We start from the raw sequence: 19,270 nt of genomic DNA on the forward strand, positions 1-19,270 counted from the left end.
GACCCGCAGAGCTCTACTGTCCTCCTATCAGACAGACCCGCAGCTGCTGTCTTCCCAGCCCGTGCTCTGATAACCGGCATGCTGGAAAAGGCACCACAACCATATTACTGCTAGATCCCTGCCCACAGGTACCTGTGAGAATGGAGGTCACCTGCACACGTGGTGTCTGGAAAGCCTCAGGTACAGGAGAGCTTTTTGTTCATCGAGCCAAAGCCAGGCACAACGTGCCCTTTAATATTCTCATCAAGAAACATCTTTGCTTTTACTTGTTCTTTCTTGGAGCAGTTTTAGGTTTGAGACCTCAACTAACTTTACAGGATCACAAGTTTACCATGTGGTAGCGATCCCATTTTTGTTTGGTATCATTTGGCTCCAGATATTTTCTGTGACTCCAGGGAAACTGTATCGGTCTAGAAAAGACAATATATATCAGATTACTTCCTTTTTCCCCCCAAGGAAATGAAGTGTTGCAAATTACTGATGGCCAAGTTCATTCACTTGGGAAATACTGCTTTATGTTCACTAGGTATCTGCTGGGCACTCGCTGCAGTGACAGGTTAGGTGGATCTTGCCATTCTGTCACCTGTGCTTTTATCAAACTTTTCTGTAAGTCAGAACAGGCAACAGAATACAAGAGCTGATTCAGAGCCGGGGGGGCGGAATAATCTCTGCGTGCAACCAGGAGTCTGTCTTGGACAACAGCAAAACAACTGGGGTTTTATGGTTAAGAGCGTCTTCACTCAGGAGCAGCTTCCAAAATCTGCCTGTGCAATATTTACCGAAATTCAGCCCACCGGCAGGACACCCACCCAGAGCAGCACCCCCAGGGAGGCCCAGCTCAGGGTCAGGCACAAACCCAGAGTCGGACTGCACCAGAAAGCACCTGCACTTAGAGCTCAGGAAAGGCTGCCTGCGCAAGCAGGAATAAAAATTAAGAGAAATGCCTGAAATCAAAAGTGAAAATATCTTTCTTAAAGTCTTGAGGTTGTAATTTCCTGGGATTTCTACTTGTGGTTTTTTTGTTTGAGTGTTTTTAAATACCAGTGTTCCAGTTGTATACTGTGACTGAAGTTCCTGCTCCATCTGGTGGTAGCAATTCTGAGTATTTTCTAAAGTCATACAAGTAGTGAATTACAGGGATGTAAGGTTAGTTCAAGAGCAATTCAAGTCATGTATTCCTTAGTAAAGATTTCTGGGAATATATCATCGTGCCAAACTGTCCCTCTTCCAGTTTCCAGAAACAAAAGAAGGAAGTAAAACTAGTCAGCAAATTCTTCAGGGTTACCAAAGCACAAATATTTCCCACTGTAGCAGGAGTTATGGACAGAACATTCCTATCTTAAGTGCAAAAAGCAACCCAAAACGTCAGATTCCAGAATACTGTAGATTTTTCTAACAAAAAGCTATGATGAGTCCAGAAGAGAAGCCCAGAGGAGATGATTTAACTCACTTTTATCAAACTGTCATTTTCAGTTTGATAAATGTCACAAATCAGACATTCAAATAGCACTCAACTTTAAAGTTTTTGCTGTTTCAGCAAGCTTTCTTACAAAAAGGTTACATTCATTCTAAGATACAAAACTCAATCTACAGAGCATCTAAAAAAGTACAATCATCTCACAGATATAAACACTGATCAATAGCATAGCATCTAGCAGTTGATGTATTTAAATATAAAACCCCACATCATTTTAAAGACATTTGCTTGCAAACAGTTCATGAACTATATGCACAAGGAAAGGCAGAAGTCTCCTTACACACTGTATAATCTCTGTACAGTGGGCTTTTTTCAAAGAACCGGGTTGTATGCACGCAGAAACTGTGTTCTTCAGTCTTTTGCATACTGAAATCGCAGCCATGAACACTCACCCATCTTTAAAACAAATCAAGCCGCAAGAAAAAGATGAATCTGAGGTAAGAGCTATATAGACTGCCTAATTTGCAGAAGGCAGACTTCCACAACAACCTACAGAAACTAACGGAACTGTTTCCTTTAAAATCTTCCAGTAAGTGACTGTTCTGCTGAGACCTCTACTCTCTCTATGCAGGAGCTTGTTATAGAGAAAAAACAAGTGTGTCTGCCATTTGCAAGTTAGGTGTAGAAAGAATGCCCAGAACACCAAGTGCTCTTGGAACTGAAATTCTGAGTTGATATTTTGCTGTTAAGAGGAAATTGTTTTGATAACAGTCCGTTTGACACTGCCTTATTGAATATGAAGTGCAAAACAGGCCTAGAAATAAAACCAGCTTTGATGCTGAACAAATAAAACAGACAAGGGGAGAAGAGAGAAAGATAGGGATCAAGGTTAAACTCATTCTTTCAATCCAATCTATACCACAGACATGGAATTTAAATTAGAGAAACAAAATTCTATCAGAACCTTTCTACAATTTCTCTTGACGAAGCCTAGAACAACAAAGCCTGCTTATGCTACTCTGGGTATTCCTGGAGACACGATTACAGCGAGGGTCAGAGCTCCCTCCAACAACTGAAGAAAGGTCAATAAAATCCTCAGGGTATTTCAGCCCGAGCTGTAGTAATGTTAGTACCAATCTAGCTTATGCGCATAATTGCACTTGGTGTTGGGATGAAGTGCATTACTGAAAAATGAAACAAGGAAATCATTTGGCAATGTGCAGGAGATGATGAAGACCACACCTGCTAGTGACTTGCTTCTGGAGAACATCAGTAGTGCACACTTGGATTTTACCCAAGCTGTGCACAGTGGTCCTTAGCTGTACAAGTACTCTGGCTTCAGCCACGAGGTGGGCAGGGACAGTACAGACATACAACTTTCAACTACAGCTGGCAGCTACTACCAGGCCTGCTTGGCCGAAGAGGGGAGGATCATATAGCTTTAGGCGATGCACTCTCATGACCTAAAGGTCTAAATCTTTGCCAGCTTAAAGCTAAGGGTAAAAGGAGATGCATCTTTCCAAGGCAGTATCTCCCAAAAGCTTGCTGTTTTGCCTAACAGTGAGAAAATAAGCCCCGAAAACAGAAAATGCAAGAGGCCCAGTAAGAGCTGACATTTATTCAATGCTAATACCTTTAGATTAGTAGATTTACCAGTAGATTTACAGTTACTGAACAGTAACTCTCTTCTCACCTAGAGAGACAGACATGCATACCCACTGCTCCACAAGAAACAGCCACTGCCCACCTCAGTACTTTTTCAGGCTGTATGGCAGACCTAGAACCGATTTGGCACCTGGAAACGGCGGGGAACTCCACACAGCAGAGCTTGTGCGCTTGAAGTAGCGCGGTTTACTTTTGTAAAAGATGTCCTCCAGCTTGGGGCTTGCGATCACCCCAAAGAGCGCGTCGACATTGGGAGGGTTGTAGTACTGGTGGACTACAGCTTGGCTAAGCTGACTCCCTGCAGAAACAAAAGATTAAGTATTCATTAATTTTTTTTTTAATTGAAATTGCTGTGTAGGCTGTTTGTATGCAATGTGTCCCTGCCCTCCTCATCTCTAATCACACCGAGGATCACAAATGGGAGAAATCCTGCAGTACTTGATGTTTTAAACCACCCTGTTTAAGCCTAAAGCTTCAGCATAGATCACTTGGAGGGCGAATATTGCGTGTACTGAATTCTGTCCAGGAACTAGAATAAGTTTGCAAGAGGCAAGGTTTCTCAGCTTTTCTTCCTGCAGATTCCATTAGTTTCCCCGCAACTTCTTAGCTCCCCTGGGGCAGGCGGAATACGAAATTATGGAACTGAGTATTTCAGAACCAGAACAGCTGCCGGTCTGGAGCCTAGCCCGTGACATCTGGCATTACTTTGCTTTTTAAAGATAAATCAATGTCAAGCAGGCTCAAGGCCAGAGCACTAGTTCATAATTACTCCATTCACACTGGCAAAATGACACTAGCAGCTCTGTTAAGGCAGTTTAAAAGAGTATTGTTCCCCAATATTGTCCCATGAAGCTCCCCAAGTGGTAGAGAAGCACTCGTGCCACACGGCTAGAGGTTAGTACTTTTAACTGCAGCGTGCAAGTAGGAGGAACTGGGCAAAATCTTACAACCAGGTCGTCAAAGCTGCAGTAGGGTTTGCTGAGGGCTCTCAGGACAGATTTCAACCTGCTAACACATACCAGTGGCCCAGGCAGGTCCGGGCTTGCGAGGCTGGCTTTCATCATCAGTAGAGTCATCGCTGTTCAGATCCAGTCCATAGTTGTTTGGATTTATCATGGGGGGCTTTGGCTCTTTGTGAGCCTGTGGAGTCATCTGGTATGAATTGCAGGCAGGTGAATTCTAGAAGACAAATATATTCCCCAGGCGTTAGATGCAATAGCACTGCTACGCTTCCGAGCCACAGTGAGACACTTGTAGGCCAGAATACCTCAATATTACACCTCTTGCTTTACTGTATAACTGCAAAACCTGAAGTCTGGCAGTTCTAAAGTTTTGACCCAATTACAACTTTGCATTGCCTTCTCCTGTTTAATTAGGCTGCTTAATTGGCTATTATGGCATGAACAAGCCAGCAATACCTGCATCTAATATAGATACAGCAGTTCTGCTCAATTCAAGCAAGGCTTAAACGGAGTTGTTACATCCTCAAAGCTGGAGCTGAGTAATGTGCTTTAAATATGCTGCAACCAAACTTCTGGGCTTGTTTAATAATATTAAACTGAATATTACCTTGTAGAGAATACACACGTATCAGCTCAGGACAAACTGTATTGTTATTTTGATGGGAACAGCATGACTAAGGAAAATGCAAGTGATGAAGAAAAACTTAAAACTGCAAATTTCACCAGCCATGAAACGTAAGTCGGTCCTTAACTAGAGGGACAAGTATCTCTAAAGAGCTGGAAACAGATTTTTTTTTTTCCCCATAAGAGGCTGCCTTCGTGGCTTTGTGTCCATTAACATTAACTCTTATTTCACTGGTTTTGCATTTAAAGATTAAAATATGTAGCTTTGGAAGGAGATAAAGATCCATATATTTGTCTTCAATGTTCAAGACGTACCTCACCTCCAGGATCTCCTCAAGTTCCATGGGTAGTGAGGTACAAATGCAATACTACTCCACAGACTCTGCTGCCATCCTGTGGCTGTTTCCAACTTTGAACTTAAATAACACTATTTCGGCATCGCTGCTGCCTGTGAGGTTCATCCAGTGTTTAAAGAGCTTAGAAAGGCAAAGCTACTTTAACAGCCACTGCCTTATCCTGACAACAAGAAAATCCTGGCAAATACCTGCCACTTCCCTTCCCTCCTTTTCACTCCCCAAAAGTCAATTAAATACTCAAGGCCACCAGGAATCAACCTCAGATAACCAGGAAAAAAAGTTTACAGAATCCCTTCATTATTGAAAGGGAATATAAAAAGCAGAGGGTAAAACTGCCCATTGTAACAGCATGTCAGTGCTGGAATCAAAGTTCTCTGATGTCAACCCTTAAAGAAATGTCACCAGAGAGAGCAGAATTACCTCTTTGTTTTCTAGGTGCTGTGTTTGGGCTATATCTTTAGCCTTTTGTTCCTCTGGCAGTTTCTTCTGTTCTTGCTCCTGCCTCTTCATCTCTGCTAGCCTCTGCTCCTGCTGGCAAGCCGACATCACAAATGAATTAATCTTATGAACTAAGCTACGCTGTTAATCCAGGGTTCCATTTTTTTGATATGCAAAAAAAAAATATCTAAGCATCTAATTGCAAGTCTTTGTTACTTGTGATGCTAAGGAGCCCTTTGAACACAGTGCAGACAGTGAACAGTTTGAGCTTTCCTCACAAAGTGGCACAAACAAACTGACCTTCCTGCTTAAAAGCATTAGTTGCCCTCCTCTGATAATGCAATGACCTCATGCTTTGAAAAACTTGCTACTGACTTTATCTTTAGGGTATAAACATCAGAAACCAGCTGACCATTTGCAGATGGAAAAGTCTGTGCTACTGATCTTAGCCCCTCTTTAGACTAATAAACAGTACTTTTAGAGGCCAAGTGACCCCATTGTACAGTAACCGTCCCAAACAGGTCAAAAGAATCTCACCCCGTGAATGCTTAGTTTTTCCTACGGGATCTAAAGGAAACCAAGAGGCTGCTAACTCAAACAGCAGACATCTAAAATCAAGTGAAATAAACCCCACCCAGTCCTAACGGCAGGACAAGTTGTACACAGGCCTACCACCAACTGCCTGTCAACTTCACCAAGCTAACTGACAGGGTGAGGAGCTTGCTGGGCACGCAGGGATCCCCACCAAGGACTTCAGCTCCCTGAAGGCAGCTAGACAACTGCTGTCAGCATGCTGATACCACAGCTCTGCTAAGTGGAGTGACAATGATTTCAGGCAAACGCTGGACAATTTCCAATCATCTAGTCCAACCTTCTGTTCTTTCTCACAAATCGTCTTGAAAGTGCAAGTTGCCCCAGATCTTATATAAACCAAAAAGCAACCGTCCAAACAGCAAAGGGTTTGCTACCAATTCCCAGCAATTATTTTGTGCAAATCCTTGAGAAGGGACATTCCAAACGCTACCTGAACAACACCTGTGGGCTTTATCTCTGCTCCAGTGAAAATGCATGCTGCCAGTTAAGCAAAAACCTGAGCCTATCCAGCTGCAGTTGCTTTATTCAAATAGCATGGACTGCCAAGGCATCAAAAGGTCCTTCTTCAACACCACAAGCAAAAACACCTGCTTAGTTAATCTATGCTGGCATGACCATTGCAGAAAATAACCTGATTAAGTCTACTGTGGTTCTGCTGTAGGTGCAACAAATGTAAAACTGAGATGTTCCTTCTGAAAAGCCTGGGATTAATTATTGTTTGATATCAAGAGAGGTACAGATACACCTGGGCACAGAAAGGGGAAAAGCCAAAAACCTCACTTGAATTCAACGTGTGCCTTATCTGTCCTTTCTTCTTGCACTGCTGCCACCTAAAGAGAGCAAGCATACCTTCTGAAGCGGACAGAGAACAGGCTCTGGGTAAAAGCACCTTTGGCTGGCTCAAGTACAGAAGTGCAACAGCTCACTCATCAGGGTTCTTAATAGCTTCACAGCTCAGCTGCTCCCAACAGTAATGGCTACTGAAGTCTGATCCATGTGGCTCTACGCATCTACAAAAAGAGAGTACTTACTTCTTTCTTCTCCATCTCCTTGCGGAGCTGTTCTTTAGCAGCCAACACTTCCTTCTGCAGGCGAGCAGCCTTCTCCTGCTGTTCACGTAGCCTGAGAACCAAAGCAACAGACCATTACTCTGAAAACTACACAGAGGTACCCTCCCATTCAGTGCCTGCTGCAAACCCCTCTTTTTCTCACAGCTTTTCAGGGCACTCCCCACCACACCTCCTACATTGAGCCCAGAATTTCTTCTTGGCAGCTCAATACCCATGATGGTCCAGAGTTGTGCTGACAGCACAAAGTAGCTCTTCACTGCTGGAGCCTTTCACTAGTGCCTCTGTTCCTGTTGCTTTTCAAAGTCCCGGCACAGAATTTAGTACATAAATGGATATTGTCTTACTTTTCTGCCTGGATTCTCTCCTGTTCCTTCTTCCTCTCCAGCTCTCTCTCTGCAGCCAGCTGTTTCTCTCTCTCCTGTTCTGCCTGTCTCTGCTCAGCAATCTTCCTGGCACGTTCCTGCTCCTCTTCCTTCCTCTTCTGCATTAGCTCTTTGTGCCGACGTTCCTCCTCCTCCTGGTAAGCCCAACAAGGCAATTACTCACATTGTACAGGAACAGGCTCCAGAATAAAGGAGCAGAAACACCTTATTTGACCGAAGTCTCTAGCACCTATCACTACACAGCAGGGAAACAACTCTGGGCTAAAGTCCCAGTGCTTCCAAGGTACGTGCATCATCTCTCCAGATATTTCAGTGCTGGCCTCTCCCTGCCCACAATGTACCCCAAAGGGCCTCATGGCCACCATGCTCTGGATCTCCGAGAGACAGGTTTAACTGAGAGATTTTAATACTTGCCGACCCACAAATTAAGGTCTTTAGTAAGAATCTGTCCAGAACTACAGAAGAAATGTGGGTCACAACCACCGCTAACAGCTTACAGCATATTGCAGGAGGAAGCAGGAAGCACAACACTGCAGAGAGCTTTAAGGACAAACTAATTTTCAGTTGGTTCGTGTTAGCACTCCCGCTGGATTCCTTTCTTACAAAGACTGTGGCAGACTGCGGCCATTCTAATTGCACGCAGGATGATAGGACGGGCTCCAGCACAGACCTGCTGCAGTGCTTTTTGTTTTCTGGCCTCTTCATCATGCCTGCGCCGGGCCTCTGCTTCTTCCATTTTCTTGGCAGCTGCCTTCTTTTTGATCTTCTCTTCTGCCAACCTTTCTTCCCGCACCTAAGACACACACACAGCCAGCTGAATACCTAAGTCTCAGGTGGGGCAGTTCTCCGTGCATGTGAAATATCATAGCAGTAAGTCTCAAAGATGCAGAGCTCCCACCCTCTCACAGGGCAAAAGCTTCCTTTTTTGCCACCAGGAGCCAACGGGACCTGTGCTTTATCTTAAAAAGGTCATATTTAGGGAAACGACCTTCTTTTACATCTCCACAGGAAGAGCTGATCCTATTCTGGTATTTATACATCTAATACCACAAAAGCCATCAGAATATATTCTCAGAACCAGGAAATAAGAAAAGCAGATGGAGGTAATTGAAGCAGACAAATGACTGCTATGGTCACATGGGCAAATTGTCTGAAAGTCTCAGATACAAGAAAGGGTCTGGAGGAAGTATGTTTATCTTCACCTCTTCATCTATTAGTCAGATGGGAGAACAACTTCAAGTAGATAAAGCCTCAGGGCCATTAGGCTGGCTTTATCTACTTGAAGTTCTTCTCCCATCTGACAGAGCCTTAATATAGCCCATTTAGATTCATAATTCTGGAAAATAAATGTTTTCGTCTGCCATTTGCTGTAACCAAGAGAAGGGCAGTCACTCAGAATCGCCAAATTTCTGGAAAGTTCTTTATTCAACTGTTCTCCAGTTTGTTCTCTAGATTTCAAGCAGCCTCAGTTCCTCTCTTTCTGGAAGGCACACTCGTGTGGCATCATTTACCTCAATAGATTATTTATTCTCCCAAATAAACTCTATAGGTATATTGGGCCTTACCTTCTCAGTCTTCTCATCAAACAGAGCTATCTTCTGCTCAATGCGCCTTTTCCTCTCTTCCTCTATTTGCTCTGCCCGTTCCCGAGCTTGCAAGACTTTGCGCAGACGCTCCTCACGCTTCCTATAGGACACAGGGCAACTTTATCATTGTAGTCCAGCTAGATGAGTTCCTTACAACTCAAACACAAGGCCAACAGACAGCTCTTGGGCAGCATGAAATTCAATAAACCAAATACACCATTCATTTAAACATTAGCAATATTTTTAAGCTCCACCTGTGACAGAGGACTTAAGACGAAAAGCTGAAGAAGCAGTCAGCTAGGATATTTAACTTTCTATTAGCATTTTAGACAGATACTATGAGAACAAATACTGTCTTTGCAGTGTGAGAGCAAGCCGACAAGAATTTTTGCTGCATGTACGGACTCTGCAAGATAAAAGATCTAGATATAGGGACCTACAGGCACAGAGAGAGCACTCCAGACAAGGCAGAAAGCATATACTCACAGCTTTGCCTCTTCTAGTCGCCGTTTCTTTTCTTCCTCCAGTTTTTGTTTTCTCAGCTGCTCGGCTTCTTGCTTTTTCCTCAGAGTCTCTAGCTTCTGTCTCTCCTTTTCCTGAGATGGATTGAAATGATTATACCCACCTGCCAGGGCTTCCTTCTACCTCACCTTGCTCAGGTTAAGTGAGGGCCCAGAGATAACACCAGGGAACTGCAGCCAGAACCAAGGGATGGTAACAACCCTGAAACAGAGCTCAGGTAGCCTGTGATGTAGTCATGGATGTTTGAGAACAGACGCGATGGAAAACAAGGCAGTGGCGTTAACCTTAGAGAGCAAGAGAAGAAGCTGGGAAGTTGAAACAGAAGCACCAGCTCCTGAAGTCCAGGCAGCTTCCGCAGAGATTGCAGACAGACAGCACTGTGATTTATGTTGGTAAAAAGAACCAAAAAAGCAGTGCTAATGCTTGGCAGTGATACTAACTTCCTGCAGCGAGTGTAGGGGACAGATGGTGCTCTAGGAAACACCTTGCTTACTTCAACTCAGAACTCCCACTGGCATCTTTGCTTCCCACAAAGCTTTATCTCACGGTAAACCACCACCATTTAGACAGAGTGCTTACAGCTTGATTCAAGCACACAGTCAGCCCCATATGTCATCTAGACAGAAATGCAGTGCATTCTTCTCATTTTTCTGAACAGCCCAGCTAACTCAGCCTAAGTATACTGTCAGTTAGAAGAGCAAGATCCAGCCATCACTACAGTCACAGCAAACAGATTAAGATAAACTAATTTAATGCCAGATTTGATACTGCAGATGCCTAATTATGTCAGGCCTGGTCTTAGTACAAACTCATTGATAAGCACGGTGAAAAATTGAAGTGATTACCTTATGCTGGGCTCCATGTTGTAAGTGATTGGTGTTATTAGTATCCAAACTGGCTAATTTAAAACTAATGATTATATCTTATTGCTCTGGTGATATTTAGTTATGTTTAGCCCCCACACGGAAAAAGTCCTGAAGAGAAGTTGCCCGCACTGGAATGAAAACCTAAAATATAACGTTCAATGAACTGACAGCAACAAAGGATGCACTAGTCAGAAGACTCTTTTCTCATCATATTAGCTCCTTTGTCAGTACAGACACTAACGTCAGCAGGAACACCAGTGAGACTGAAGCTCGAATCCTTCGCTAATTCCTAATGATAGACTTCTCTTATCTGCTGGAGCACAGAAAGACTCTCTAAGCAGCACAACCGTGACAGCTTTAAGCAATACAAAGAAGTTCTGATATTAGGTTGCCAGATATAAGCTAGATGCAGGAAAACCAGTTTCTGCAGTATGCCCTCCTCTCCCTCCCCAACTCTCCTGCAAGTGAAAACAAGCCCTAGAACTACATTATTTTGAAGTATGAGCAGTCTATGCTCGGCACGCCAGCTTCTAGCACGTCCCTAGGTGCATCCATGAAGCTACACCCTTGTACTTGCCTGACACTGTCAGAGCGCTATGGAATAGGAACTACAGCACGCTGATTGAAACCTGCTTTTCCTTGAACACTGACTTCTCTTCCGAGTTAAATACCAAATCTAAATGCAGATCAGGTAAGAGTGAGGGCTGCCCATCAGCGATGCAGGTAGTATTCCTACTGCAAGTCCAGCCCGTGTAATTAAATAATCATGATTTATGACCAAACTGTCCTGTGTTAAGCAGAACACAGGGAAAAGCAACTCCCTTTGGAAATCTAGAACGAGATCTTCTCAGATCCCATCCACCCAAACAACTACTCTGTTTGGGGTACAGGAGCTTCCCCTGTGCTGCTGTAAACTTCACGGTGGTATTGCATAGGTAGGGGCATCTTCCTGCAAACAGCAAAGGTGTGTCATGTGTCTTTGCTGGTTGCGACAATTATACTACGTTGATATTGATGCTTATTAGATTTGGACACTGGCATACTTGTCTCACTGACCCAGCAGTCTCCTATTCAGGACAGCCTCATGTTTCTTCCTGCTTCAAAGGTCCGAAAAACCTCAGAACATCAGAAGTTTGGATTTAAGACGCATTTGCTCAGCTCTCACTCATTAGAAAAGTCCTAGAAAGGAGACTTTGGATGTGCAGGTTTCAGATATATATACACACACCTCATCTGCAGTATTCAAAATCCCCTTGATTTTCGTTTCCCAGTTTTCCTTCCCAACTGTTACTTGCTAATACCACAGGGGAATGCTACAGTAATAAAGCTTAGAGTCCAAATTAGAACTCTTTAAGAAGCTGACTAATCACAATTTTATTTAGTTTATGTAAGTGTAAACAGACAGCTTAAAGTTACTTCTTAGTTTAATATGGGTTGAAAAGTTTTTCACATCTGTGCTTTAACTTAAACACCCATCAGACCATCACATACTAGCTTACAACAGTCTCGTCTTACCTTGGGATCAGATTGGAGAGGAGTGTTGTACCTGATAAAAGATTTTATTACTCCATTTCTCCCCACAGAGCTTGGCGTCATGAGGAGCTGGTTCTTCTGCACAGTGTGCAAAAATGTTTTGAAAGGACGTACAACCTATGAGGGGAATGCCAAAAACAATTCTCAGGAGCGTGAGTAAGAAACAGGTCTTGGTAAAGTACATCAGGGTTACAAGGATCTTACTTTGCTGGCTGGAAAGGTAGGGGATGGGGTCTTTCTTCTCGGAGGAGAAAGCCCTCCATCTTCTGCTTGCTGGTTGTCATAGCGTTCATCCACAGCTCTTTTGTAACTTGGCTTTCTCCTGTGAGAAAAATATAGTCCATCATACATGGCAAATCCTCCTGATTGTCTCAAAGTCAGGTTTAAAAATGTCATAAAACTATCCTAGCTTAAAAGATATTTCATTGTGTATACACAAGTAGATATCCAATAAAAAATTTCTAATGTGATAGAAGATTAAAATTAAATTCTCTTTTCATAGAGGCAGAGAAAACTTATTGCAAAAGTTTCATAGTCACAAAACACTGAAGCCATTTAATAATGTTGCAGCGTTGAACCTGCTTTGAACCGGACTACAGATCTCCAGAGGCACCTTCCAAGCAGAATGATTCTACGAACATACCTGGCACTCTGGGGTGGCTCCTGGGTCTCCCCGTTCTTATTTAAGTTGTTTTCTGAAAGAAAGCATAGTTACACGGTTAGTTCTAGCAGAAAAAAAAAAAATCCCTTCCAACACAACTTTGAAAGCAGACAACAGATTTAGCAGCTCACTAAACAGCAAAAAAACCTGCCATGAATTACGCACGGCAGGACCTTTCTTGCTTTCAGCAAGCAACCGCGCAGCGCCATTCAAACCTAGAAATACAAAATAAAGCAAAGCTCTCTGAAGTAATCTGTGGCATGCAGTTTGCACTAATGCAATGCTATTGTGTTCTGCACAGACACAGAGCAACTGCTTGCTTCAGAAACGGGGTTCAGCTAGGCCTCCCATAACCTGGAGAGCATGCACCCCTCCGCCTTCATTTCCACGCGCTTCCCAGCGTGGAAAATAACTCCAGCACAGAATTTCCTAACTGCTCGTCTCTTGAAACAAATCCTCGCTTGTCAAAGATTAGATTAGTCTTTCAAACTGGGCTCTCCAATGAACTAGACAATCTTTCAAACTGCCCAGTCAGCCTCCCAACAAAGTGATGACTTTTTAAAATTCTGCCACAAAAATCCTCTGGAAGCTACCGTTGTTGCTTGTCTCCTGCGGCTCTTCATTTCTGCTGACGGTTCGAGAGCGAAGTGACATTTGTGGACTTTGGGGATTCTGTAGGAAAAGCAAATGAGTTTCAGCACCATTTTCACACGGAAACAGCCAATTACTGTTTCAAATCGTGATGTCATTCTGACAAGGACACTGCCTGCAATATTACCAGAGAATGCAAAACCGCATGCATAGTATAAAGTATTGGGGCCAGTACCCAGCGTGAAGTCCTAACCTCCAGCTGTGAAAAATACCTCGGGACACCATCTTGGTAAATTCCGTGATGTCGTGTCATCACTAGAAGCACAAGTTAACAGAACACAAGTATCTGCAATGAGGGATTGACTGCTCAAACTGAACAAACTCATGAACTATTAAGGACAAAAACATTTCAAGTTGGAAATCTGTTTATGCTTGCTGGACTTCTGGCAGAGTCAGGCAGCACTCATTTTACTTAGCAGTGATGAATGGACAAACAGGGAGACAGCAAAGACAAACAGCTCATTTCCTTGACTTACGTGTTTCTGTTGTGGATGTGATATGCATTGCTGTTTGCTGCCTTTGCACTTATACTGATAAAAAATTCTGTTGTGGTAATGGTTTCATATGCCTGCGAGAGAGCAGGCAATGGCTTTTGAAATCTGCACTCTGCTAGCAATGGAAGCATTAACTCCACTCCCCAAACCCACGCTGGCCAGCGTGTAGGCTGGCAGACACAAAGGAGTTGGGAAGAGAAGAAAAAAGAAGTCCAGAAACTTTATCCTCCCCTAATGCTTCTGTAGAGTCTTATCCTACGGCTCGGTACAAGAAGCATCTTGCAGCCCAACAGAAGGACACAGATTTAATTAATTCGAGGCCAGGCCCGAGAAGAATCTGACCTTTAAGTAACAGCATGCCTACAGGTACTGTCTTTATACGTTCCTACAGACAAAGACATTTTCTGGTTTGAGAAGGTTGCCGAGTCACCGCGTTTTCATGCTGCTCACAGCTCCCAAAGGAAGGCTCTGGCAGAAACCAAACCACGTTTGGTTTGCCGAGAAAACTGCTGATAGATAGATAGATAGATAGATAGATAGATAGTTAGATAGATAGGGTAAGGTAACCTGGTGACATAGGCTAAGAATGGGACAGGCTACAAGGTCCCACTCCCAACAGCAGTGGTATAGAAATAAAAGATGAGGATCAAGGGTAGGTCAAATACACTACATGGACTAGACCGTATTTATAAATTCATCAGGGTACAGAAACAAAAGATACGAGTCCTCTACTCACAGATCTGCAAAGCAGTCTGTTCATTTTTCTCTTCTCCCCATTTTCCCTTTAAGCTTTTCTACAATTGTAACTCAGGCAAGCTAAAAATCCAGAGGCATTAGAAAAACTGAGTCTATTCAAACTTTTGCAGATCTGCTGACAAGCGCAGCCATAAAAGCATGTATGAGCCTGTTCCTGCTTACCGAAGTGCTTAAGGCCACAGAGATCTACTCCATTAATTCAGTCTTTGCTTATCGAAAATTATTCTGGACAAAACACTGACATAATCCTGGGATTTCTTCCTCAGGAGGGCAGCGAGAATTGTGGAGGGATATGTTTTGACCTGAATGATATTTACAAATTTCTGTAGTTGTCTTAGGACAAACTGACAAACTTTGAATAATCTGCAGGACTAAAAGGTCAAAAGAAGCTTTAAAAATGCAGAAATAGTAATAGTGTACAAACTCTGTCCAACTGAATAAGAAGGTTATTTATCTGTATAGATTCAGGATTGAATTTTCATACAACTGATCTCTAGCAAGAGGCTAAGAAGCAAGAGCCAGAAAGCAGGACTCGACTCTGAATGCCAGCGATACCAAGGTCGGTATTCAGCACTGGTGTGCATCAACCCATCATTTACATTTAAATATATTTATGTAAAATGACAGAGAGAGAATGCTATTTTCTAGCCAAAGCTAGCCTTGGCTTTGAAAGCATCTGAGATTGTAACACCATACTGACAGAATACCTCTACTTGCATCCAAAATAAGCCTTGGGTCACACGTGCTCATTTTCCAAATAGAACTTCACCGGTTTTTGTTTTGCCGATTTTGGAACATTGTGGTTAAAACAGACTTGACAATCTCAGACTTCCTCCAGCCTGTGTATCGGAAGGAGGGAGGCTATGGATAGGCTCGTGCACGCATGCGAGCTGAGTGCTCCATGCCTCCTTTACTCAAGTGCTACGCAGCAGGTGGACCGAGTCCGGCGATCCGCGGCCAGAGCTCCCTAATTCCCCAGTAACAAATGAGAGGTGTCTTCAACACGTTTTGCTCACAAGTCCATACAAACAGAAATGCTTTTAATCTCTGCTCAAATCTTACCAACTTGGAGGGGGTACAAGGTCCAGGAGGAGGCCTGGGGGGGGAAAAAACAGAAAAAAGGCAGCCATGTTTAATAACAGCAAGGAAACTGGGAAGCAACTTGTTCTCTGCGAGCGGTGCATTTTATACCAAGAACAACACTGTAAAAAAATCCTCCAAGCAGGATATTAAGGATAAAGAAGTATCTTAAAGTAGTCTCACCCAGTTTTGAGAACTGTTTCTTCATCCTCTGGCACCTCTCCAGAGCTGGAGACTGCAGGAAAAGAAAAAGATGCCAGAGCTGTAACATACAGGTGCAGGCCAAGGCTCTTCCTAGGAGCGAAGTTCACTCAAGACTGTTGTAGAGGCATTTGCTCTGCCTCCTGGGTTACTGCCTGCAATTCAAACGCATGCTGCTACCAGGAAGGGCAGCTGAATATACCTAAGTAGCACCGGAGAAAATGCCGCCTGCAATTTTAATGTAAGAAAACAGATGTTTTCAATTATAGATGAGTTCAAAGTGATATTCAATGGGCTTACATTAAGAGTGACTAGGTTTGGGCTTAGACTCATTTTGCAGGGCCACGTCCAGATACCAGCAGTAGTTAAAACCAGCATTATTTACAGTCAGAGTGCTGCATCCTGCTAAGCATTCCAGCTGGCTCCACAGTAGCTAGCTTTTAAGTACCAGCACAGACGGAAACTGCTGTTAATAATTAAGAAGGCGATGCAGCTTGAGCCTGAGTGGAGTACACAAGGGCAGACTTTGCACAGTCAGAGCGTGCGGTCTGCTCCCGTACTTCCATTGCAGATGTTATCGAAGGAAGCACAAACACACGTGCTGTACACATACCCCGTGCAAGACCTGATGCATCAGACACAGCGCACACACTCTGCAGTCGATTAAGGTGCTTTGGGCTTTCAAGCATTAACGAGCTCAGCTGGAGCTGCCTGAAACATCTCAGTTCCTCCCCTTACACCTGGAAACTTTGACCTGGAAATTGTGTCAAGTAGTGCAGAGGGGAGAAACAAAGCCTCCCTTAAACCTCCCAGGTAATCCACATCGGACAATACAGATTGATCACTTAAACGGTAATCCACATCGGACAATACAGATTGATCACTTAAACTGGGTAGATAAAGCCACTTCAGTGCCTCTTCAAAAGCACAAATGAGAAGACTTCCCTACGGTTCCATTTTTCACTGAGGGAGCCCTCAACACCGCACTTCTAAACTTACACAGAACTCGGCACTACCCTGTTACCAGCACAGGAAACCCTGTACTGGGGACTGCAGCGCTCTGTTTCTGGAAAAACATTCAACAGTTAAATTGGTATGGAAAAAAAACACTGAAGTGCTTCTCCAAATATATCCTACAGCCAAAACGGGATAACTCCTCAAGAAAAGCCAGTGTTACACAGCACAAATCCCACATAGCTAGAACACTGCAGATGAACGCATTACAGTAATGTTACTTCAGCTGTATTAGTTCTCCCTTCAAACAAAGCAGCACGCTTTGCAAAAGAGCCAGTCTCTCCTCAACATCAAATTGCATGGAAGAGGTTCTCTTGCATCACCTGCATTTCAGGAGCCATTTACTAGTCCACCACTTACTAGCCGCTTCTTTCCCTCAGCTTGAAAAAGAAGAGAGGTTATATCCATCACTTTGTTCTCCTGCACTAAATCCAATGCTTGCATTCCAGTAGCACGGAAGAACATTTAAATCAGTTTGTCCCTCACTGAAACCTGCCTCTATCGCAAACTGTAAAAGTTTGGAAGACTTTTAACAACTTTACAAAGTTCAGCCTCAAAATTCCCTTCTCAAAAGAGGAGCTCTAGAACCAGCTAGAACCAGATTCTGTTTAAAGAGCGGTGAATTTGTGATAGCTACCTCATTTCCCAGAAAACATGCAGGCCTTTGTGAGAGCCCACAATCCTCTCAAGCAGCCGCCAGCAGCAACAAGCCCCGTTTGCCAGCTTCCTCTTTAACTTTGCAAGCTACCACCACAGAAGCTCAGAAGACATTAAGGCTGTTCTCCCAGTTGATTTACAAGGCTGAATTCATAGGCCACAAACTAGCACGGTCGCCTGGGTTTCTCTATTCACGTAGGTCTCTAGAAAGCCAGTTAGAACATCCATGCTTAACTGCAGCTTGTCTAGCCTAGGAAGATCAGCTGCTGCACCCAAACTGAAGAACTAGCCCCATAACGTTGTTTTACTTCAACAAAAAGAGGGGGAATGGTGCCAAGCAAACTCATCTGGTGACATTCAAACTTACCATCCATGCAACTGGAGGACACAGATGACTTTCGAGCTGCCTTCCTCTTGACCGTTGTCCTGGTGATAGATTTCCTGATCATACTTTCCCTCTTGCTGGCTAGTGAGTATTTCTCTGCCAAGGAGGTTCTGCGAGTCATGGACGTTTTACCCATCAGACTCCTGCGCACTGAGCGACGGCTCAGCCTACAGCCTGTCGGAGTCCCTGGGCTATCCCTTATGCGCTGGGAAGGCTCCTTATCAGACCCCTCTTGCACCTGAGCAGAGTCATCTACCTCCTCCAGCCTAGGCTCTTCACTTAAAATGACTGTAGTATTAGCTGCCTTTCCTGTTTTCGGCTTAGACGCAGCCTCGCTTTCTCCTGCATCGTCTGCCTCGGGGGTGCAAGGGACCATCAGCTCAGAGGCTGCAGGCACAGGCGGCAATTTGGCAACCCTGCTTTCCTTGGGAGAACCATCATCTGAGCTCAAGAGGATGGTCGCGAAGAGCTTCTCTGATGGTTTAGATGCACTCTTCTGGAGGTGCATCTCAGCGCTAACGTGATCACTGACATCAGCTTCTGCTAAGGGAACCTTCCCTTCTACTTGCTGGACAGGAGGGGTCTCAGGACAGACCTCGGAGCTTCTAGCAGATGTTGCAGTCTGGGATCTTGTCACACGTCGAGGCGGAGAGACTTCTTTGGCCTCAGCCCTGACTAGCTCCAGGTTTTCTTTATTTCGGAGTCGTTGAGAATATCGCGTGGCGGGTACCAGTTTGAGACTGCTATTCCTCCTTCTAGATAATCTAACAATAGAAACAGCGCGTTAGACTGGAACCGGATTCAGGAACAGGCTGAAGCCCTTCCACGCACAAACGGGAACGCGCAGAGAAACAAAGCTAAAACATCTGGGACGAGCCCCTCTAAGAGCTCCGCGTACACGGAGCTGCAGGAAGCGGCTGACGCGGAAAGCAGCTAGTGTGTACATAACCGCTTTAGGGCGGAAGAGACGATGAGAGGAAGAAGAAACACAGAGATATAAAACGGAACGAGTGACAAACAGCGGAGCTTGTCACGAGCACCGCGGTGTCGGAACGTTTTTAGGCCAGCAGGCTGGGCGCTGCGGAGCACAGCCTCCGGCCAGACCTTTAACGTAAGGGCGGAGGGGGGAACGTCACGGGGCAGGCCGCGGGGAGGAGAAGATCTTCGTGAGACCTTTTGCAGGGGATTTTTTCAGCCTCCCACGAGCTCCCTTCCCCTCTCCGGGCTCCGAGGGAAGCCTCCGTCCTCCACCTTCAGCCGACCCGCCCCCTCCCCAAGCGGCGCTTCCCGGGTCCCAGCTCCCCCGGCTCCTGGCGGGAGGGCCCCGGCGGGCCTACCTCTTCCTGCCCAGCTCC

The 19,270-nt window shown here is 44.5% G+C and overlaps 1 protein-coding gene across 1 annotated transcript in view; it reads right to left on the reverse strand.

Annotated features, from left to right (window-relative positions):
• Positions 1–3,165: 3,165 nt before the first annotated feature.
• INCENP (inner centromere protein) overlaps positions 3,166–19,270 on the reverse strand; it is a 17,149-nt gene continuing 1,044 nt past the window's right edge. Inside the window, exons 2-18 of the mRNA XM_009288175.1 lie at positions 19,253–19,266; positions 17,898–18,679; positions 15,842–15,893; positions 15,641–15,674; positions 13,271–13,349; positions 12,660–12,711; positions 12,221–12,338; positions 11,999–12,133; positions 9,582–9,691; positions 9,075–9,195; positions 8,180–8,302; positions 7,471–7,643; positions 7,088–7,178; positions 6,906–6,908; positions 5,445–5,555; positions 4,102–4,261; positions 3,166–3,380 (exon numbers count right to left, since the gene is read on the reverse strand). Of these exons, the coding sequence (XP_009286450.1) occupies positions 3,166–3,380; positions 4,102–4,261; positions 5,445–5,555; positions 6,906–6,908; positions 7,088–7,178; positions 7,471–7,643; positions 8,180–8,302; positions 9,075–9,195; positions 9,582–9,691; positions 11,999–12,133; positions 12,221–12,338; positions 12,660–12,711; positions 13,271–13,349; positions 15,641–15,674; positions 15,842–15,893; positions 17,898–18,679; positions 19,253–19,266 (2,373 nt within the window). The remainder of the gene's footprint in view (positions 3,381–4,101; positions 4,262–5,444; positions 5,556–6,905; positions 6,909–7,087; positions 7,179–7,470; positions 7,644–8,179; positions 8,303–9,074; positions 9,196–9,581; positions 9,692–11,998; positions 12,134–12,220; positions 12,339–12,659; positions 12,712–13,270; positions 13,350–15,640; positions 15,675–15,841; positions 15,894–17,897; positions 18,680–19,252; positions 19,267–19,270) is intronic.

This window comes from Aptenodytes forsteri, unplaced genomic scaffold (assembly GCF_000699145.1).
Source record: "Aptenodytes forsteri isolate BGI_AS27 unplaced genomic scaffold, ASM69914v1 Scaffold329, whole genome shotgun sequence".
Classification (NCBI taxonomy): domain Eukaryota; kingdom Metazoa; phylum Chordata; class Aves; order Sphenisciformes; family Spheniscidae; genus Aptenodytes; species Aptenodytes forsteri.